The following is a 5,804-nucleotide window of genomic DNA, read 5'->3' as shown; positions in this document are numbered from 1 at the left end:
AAGGACATTGGAAGAGGGGTCTGAAATTGTCAGGGTTAGGTGACAATTGTCAGGGTTAGAGTGACAATTGTCACATAATGTCTTCAACAGTGTCTCAGAAAGCCACGGCCCTCGGTGTCCCTCGGGAGCCCCGCCAGCTTCCTGGCAGGTAGTGAGTACCTTGGAAGAGCTGGGGAACGACAGCCCACATCCAAGCTCTGCTAGTGAGCAGCTGTCTGCCTAGTGAGGGTGGGAGCCAGGCGACAGGAGCCTGAGCACCCAAGATACTCCAGCTCTCGGACACTTTCTTCACGTCTCCATCCGGCCTCAATCGGACACTCCCAAGCTCCCCCACTCAGGACACTTCCCCTGCACAGACTACCACATTCTGGGCCTTTCTCACCCCATCTCAGGTCCCTTGCATCTCTCCCCTGCAAGACCCCAAGCCCCACGCTCCTACAGCAGCAGCTAGCAAGGTGAGGCCAATTACAGCAGTCTGTCTAGTCTTGGGCCTGCAGGGAGGGCTGAGACAGACCGGGCCCCACCTCTTCCTCGCCACCTTGGTGCCAAGGAGCCCCAGAGTGAGATGACAGTTCACTGGCTTCAGGAACAGCACCAACGCTTTCACGATCTCCATCCAAAGACACAAGAACCACCATGAGGGAAACAGGTGACGGTAAGGAGGAGGGGGTCACCAGCCCCTTGCACAAAGAGGAAGCCCTCGAAATCAGACGTAGCATTGGAGACCAGCCCACAGAAAACAGGGCAGTAACAGGTATATTGAACCCCATAGGGTGACTTGGGTAAGCCAGACCCCTGAAGGTGCCACACCACCCCAGCCACCTCCCCCACAAGGCACAGGCTGGGGTACCCTTCCCCAGAGATGAGGCTACAGTGCCCAAGGAGAAGCGGCCCAGTGCGGTGTCCAACAGAAGCCTGGAGGCAATGCCTAGAACTCTGTCTGCACACCTGCGCTGTCCTCAGTGGTGGTGTGGATGGGAGGACGGCCACCAGGGCTGGACACCTGCTCCCCGGTCTCTTGGTCACTGGGCTTCGGGGTCTCAATGTCCATACCCTTTCCAGGTGGGAGATGCCCAAGGGGCGAGGCTGGCGGTGAGGAGGCCTCAAGGACTGCCGTGGGCTGGGGGCTCTCCTGGACGGGGGCCCCATTGAGAAGGGGGCTGGCCGGTGGGGGGCTCTCAGCCCGCAGATCCTGGGCCAGCAGACCTCGGAGCTCAGTGACACTGTCCGGGGATGCAGGGGAAGGCGGTTCAGAACCAGCCTCAAAGGGCAGCCCTGACTCCTCGTCCTGGACCACGGACACCACCTGCTTGGCACGCCTGCGCTTTTCTGTGAGGTTGGCTGCTTCAGAAGGGCAGGGGCTGGGGCTGCCCCCACTGTCGCTGCCATCACCGCTGTCACCATACTGTTCGCCCCAGTCAATGGGTGCACCCTCGGCCAGCAGGTGTAGATTGGGGTCACTGTTATGCAGAACCATGCTGTCCCGGTAGAGGTTATGTTTACGCTGCACGGCGGCCTCCTTCACAGCTGCAAGACCACAGGAGAGAGGCAGTGCTCTTAGCACAGGGACTTGGGCCCTGCCTCACCCCAGGCCTCCCTGCTGCAAAGCTGTAACTCAAGAGCAGAGCCCATGCCCCTCACTGACCACTCTCAGCAAAGCCAGGGACCAGGGAGGAAAGTGGGCACAGAGAAGCCAGTGGTCCGGCCCAGCCTCCTCTTGGAGTCTTGGGTCTCTCTATGTCCTTTAGCTAATGCCACCCAAGACTCCTCTGGGCCGCCCCTCCTCGCTCACCCTGCAGGATGTCCTTCATGACCGTCTGCAGCACCACCTCCTCGTATGTGTTCTCCACCAAGATGAACCTGGCGAAGTCCTCAAAGATCAGTTCCTGGAAGCGTGGCAACTCCTGCCGGGGAAGCAGGGAGAGATGGGTCAGAGGCTTTACCCCGTTGGCCAGTCCCTGAAGGGCTAGGGCAGGCTGGGACTCACCGACTTGCAGGTGGGGGCCAGCTTTTTGAGCAGAAAGGGAATGGTGATCTGCAACAGCGCCTCCCGGAAGAACCTCTTGCGCACAGAACTGCTGTCGTAGTCGTATTTCTGCAGGGAAGGACGCAGGAGCGACCTGGGTCAGGGGCTCCCCTAGCTGGCGAGAGGGTCTGACCCAAGCCCAGAGCGCTCGTGTGCACCTAAGCACGGTGCTTCCTGGAGACGGGCTGGGCAGTCGGCTCTGGGTTCAGGGCCATGCAGCTTCCAGCCCAGTGGAGTCAGGCTCACCTTCAGCACCCGCTCCAGAATCCGCTGGATGGACTTGCACAGATCCTCCTTGGTAGGCCCCTTCCCCAGCTCCTGGTGCAGGAGGGTTTCGAAGGTGTACACAGCATTGTCCATTTGCTGCAAGGCATACAGCAGGGCTTGTGAAACCCTCCCAGGGTGACCAGAGCCCCTTCCTGCGCCCTTGGCCAGTCTCCCCACCCCACAGCTGCCACAGAGCAATCGGAGATGGTCTGGGTTGTATGCTCACTGGGTGTCTAGATGCAGGTGTCTGCCTCAGAGTACAGAAATCCCAGGAAGGGACTAGGCAGTAAGGACAACTTCCGGGGATGGGGAGTCGGGGGATCCTAAGGAGGTCTAATAGGCAGCCAGAGTCAGCCAGGTGAGCAGGAGGCAAGGTGCTCAGAGAGGCACGGGAAGGAGAGAAGGGCCTCCCACTCGTGGTGATGGGGGCCATGGAAGGTAGCTACTGGGGTGCAGGCTGGTGGGGACACACCTCTCGCATGTGGATCTGGGCTCGCTGCTTGAACACAGATGTGCTAGACACGTCAAAGCGCTGCTGCAGCCCATCCAGCCGCAGAGGCTGCATCTTCTCGTAACAGCTCTGCATCTTCAGGGGGTGGTAGGCCAGCTGAGACAGCTTCTCCATGTACTGCAGGGGGCAGGGCCACACGGGTGATTGCACAGCCCCCCACACCCACACCCTGCCTGGGCCTGGCACCAGCTACCCAGGGGTGGCCTTCTGGAAACTGCCCATTAGTGGACACCTGGGAGGGCCCAGGAGAGAAGGGAGGAGGATCTGAAGGCATCGCGGTGTTGAGGGAGAGGCCAGCCCAGGCACTGGAAGACAGTTATCACCCCTCAGGTAACCTTGGGCAAACACCCGGCCCCTCTGAGCATCACTGTCTTCAGTCCCAAATCAGGATTTCTAAGGCCCTTCTGGGTTCCCAAATTCTGATTATGACTGCCTGGGATTCGCAAACTTGAAGTCTAAAGGAGGAGACTAAAGCTCAGGACCGATCCCAGACCCAGGCAGCCTACGAGGGATATCCACGCTAAGAGCAAGGTCAAAAGGGCCAGTAAAGAAGAGGCATTGCTTCACTTGTGGGGTGTGCGACCTGTTAACGATGCAGCTCACCCCTGATGCTTACCTCCCCTGCCCCTCCCTTCATCCCTCACTGTCTATCACTCTTACACTTTAGCAACCATCCTGCCTCATAAAGGCTGATGGTAAAGGGTCAAAATACCCCACTCTTGCCTCTAGCCACCAGCCCCGTTAGACTGGACAGCTTTGCCGTGTGGCTTCTGCCTCTGCTCTCTGTAGATGCTGAGAAAGGGCAGCCCATCGCGAAACCCACAGCCGACGCTCTGGGGGGACACCAAACCTGTGCCCACATCTCACCTCGCCCAACTTGTCAATGCCCCCCTCGTTGATCACGTTCAGATTCATGTCTGTGACTTCTTTGAAGAAGACATCCCGCACCTCAGTGAAGCCCTGGCTGGTGGGCACCATCAGGGCCTCTAGGATGGATGGGATGTAGGGCTGGACGTGGTTCCTCACGCACACCTCCGCCTTGGGAAGGATGAAGGCTGTATGGGGAGGGAGAGGATTTGGATGGTGGGTTGGCTGAGGATGGACAGAGGCCTGAACCTCAAAGACAAAAATCTCTACATTCAAAATCTGAGCTAGAGTCAAAAGCTTGTCATCCTAGGAACTCGGGAGGCTGAGGCAGGAGGATCACAGATTCAAGTCTAGCCTGGGTAACTTACAAGACTTTGTCTCAAACAGTATTTTAAAAAAAAGGCCAGCCGGAGCTGCAGCTCGGGGACAGAGTCCTTATCCAGTGTGGATGAAGCCCTAGGTTCAATACCTAGCACCTCTAGAATCAAATCTGAAGAAATAAGACTTATACCGGGTGGTGGTGATTCACACCTTTAATCCCAGCACCTAGGAGGCAGAGGCAGGCGGATCTCTGTGAGTTCGAGGCCAGCCTGGTCTACAGAGTGAGTTCCAGAACAGACAAGGCTACACAGAGAAACCCTGTCTCAAAAAAACAAAAAAGTAGAAAAACAACAACTTAGAGAAGAATTTGCAGGAGGGCCTTGGATTCGATTCTAAGTCTTCAGCAGAACCACCTCCAGTGATGGATGGTACTTCAGAGAAACTGCCCTGGCCCTGGAGAACCATGTACACACACAGCGGCTTCCGGCCCACCCACCCCGGATCTTGCTGGCCAGGTGCTCCTTGGAGGTGATGATCTGGTCCATGTCAGTGCGGATGACTGCCTCCATGGCTGGCCGGGCCAACTGCAGCTTAGAGAGCACCTCCTCAAAGTGCGCCTTGGCCTGCTCAAACACCAGGCGGTATACGGCATCGGAGATCTGTGGGTACAGGAGAGGCGTCAGCCAGGGCTGAGAGCAGAGTGCCAGCCGTCCGCCTCAAGACTCTCATCCCCGCCAGGGCCTCCCGGGCCCACACACCTGGATCCACTGTCGCTGTCGCTCTTGTGGCTTCCCCTTTAGCCGTGGGCCAAGCTCTGCCTTCAGCGCTGGGCCCAGCTCCTCCATCACCAGGTTGCTTAGGATCTAGGACCAAGAGGCAAGGGTCAGGGCAGGGGTTGGTGCTGATCCACCTGCCTTATTTCTCTGTGATTCCTCCACACCCCTGCTGGGCTAGCCCCCACACAAACCCTACAGGTATCAGACTTCTCTGCCTGGGTGCCCAACAGCACCCTTGAATTCAGGTGTCCCACCTCAGGGCCTCTGCTATCTCCCATGCCTCTGCTACACATGGAAATACGTCTGTGAAGTTAGTGTCTCCTGCAAGGCAGAGCTCCTGATGGGGGCTAGAGCCATACTGTTCACAGCTGCTGCCCTGCCCCCCAGCACCCAGGGACACGAGTGGGCAGATTTACAGAGGTTCTCACTCACCCAGATCTGACCTTGCCATGTCTTCCCAAACCTATTGCTCCCCAGAACCCCATTCCTGGTACCAGCCTTACCCACTGGGACCCCAAGATGACCTCGGAGGGCCCCTCACACAGCCCTTCTCTCCTCACCTGCACCTCATTCCCACACAGCATTTCCCAGGTGCCGTACTGCTCCTTCGACTGGCGGTACATGCGGATGGCATCGGTAAATGCAGGGCCTTCCACCTTCGAGTTCTCAGGGATCCCTGCCCAGGATGGAGAGAGGGAGAGACGGGAGGTCAGCAAACGACCCTCTGCCAAGACCAGCCAGCCAGAGCGCACACTCACCCCATCGAGGGCACACACAGCAGGAAGAGCAGCTGTGACTCACTGGGCAGCACCCTGGCAACCCTGTGCCCCCACCCCCGACCCAGCACAGTCATTAACGCTACCTCATAGAAAAACGTAAGTAGTGAATGGCCAAGCTAGAACTGGGGAAGTCACCCCTACCTTGGACAGCACAACGTGGACACCTGAGACCCGCACTCTAGCCCTGTTCCCCACAAATGGCTACATTAGTGTCCTGTGACCCTCTGGTGGCATGACAGACAGTAAGTATTTCCAGT

The 5,804-nt window shown here is 58.0% G+C and overlaps 1 protein-coding gene across 1 annotated transcript in view; it reads right to left on the bottom strand.

Moving 5' to 3' along the window:
- Nucleotides 1-718: 718 nt before the first annotated feature.
- Niban2 (niban apoptosis regulator 2) overlaps nt 719-5,804 on the bottom strand; it is a 44,442-nt gene continuing 39,356 nt past the window's right edge. The window contains exons 6-14 of the mRNA XM_059259044.1: nt 5,329-5,444; nt 4,751-4,855; nt 4,489-4,651; nt 3,672-3,859; nt 2,766-2,921; nt 2,273-2,389; nt 1,988-2,095; nt 1,793-1,904; nt 719-1,527 (exon numbers count right to left, since the gene is read on the bottom strand). Coding sequence (XP_059115027.1) covers nt 929-1,527; nt 1,793-1,904; nt 1,988-2,095; nt 2,273-2,389; nt 2,766-2,921; nt 3,672-3,859; nt 4,489-4,651; nt 4,751-4,855; nt 5,329-5,444 — 1,664 coding nt within the window. The 3' untranslated portion in view covers nt 719-928. The remainder of the gene's footprint in view (nt 1,528-1,792; nt 1,905-1,987; nt 2,096-2,272; nt 2,390-2,765; nt 2,922-3,671; nt 3,860-4,488; nt 4,652-4,750; nt 4,856-5,328; nt 5,445-5,804) is intronic.

This window comes from Peromyscus eremicus, chromosome 4 (assembly GCF_949786415.1).
Source record: "Peromyscus eremicus chromosome 4, PerEre_H2_v1, whole genome shotgun sequence".
NCBI lineage: Eukaryota > Metazoa > Chordata > Mammalia > Rodentia > Cricetidae > Peromyscus > Peromyscus eremicus.
The sequence above is the reverse complement of the archived record's forward strand: the minus strand, read 5'-3'. Positions and strand labels throughout refer to the sequence as shown.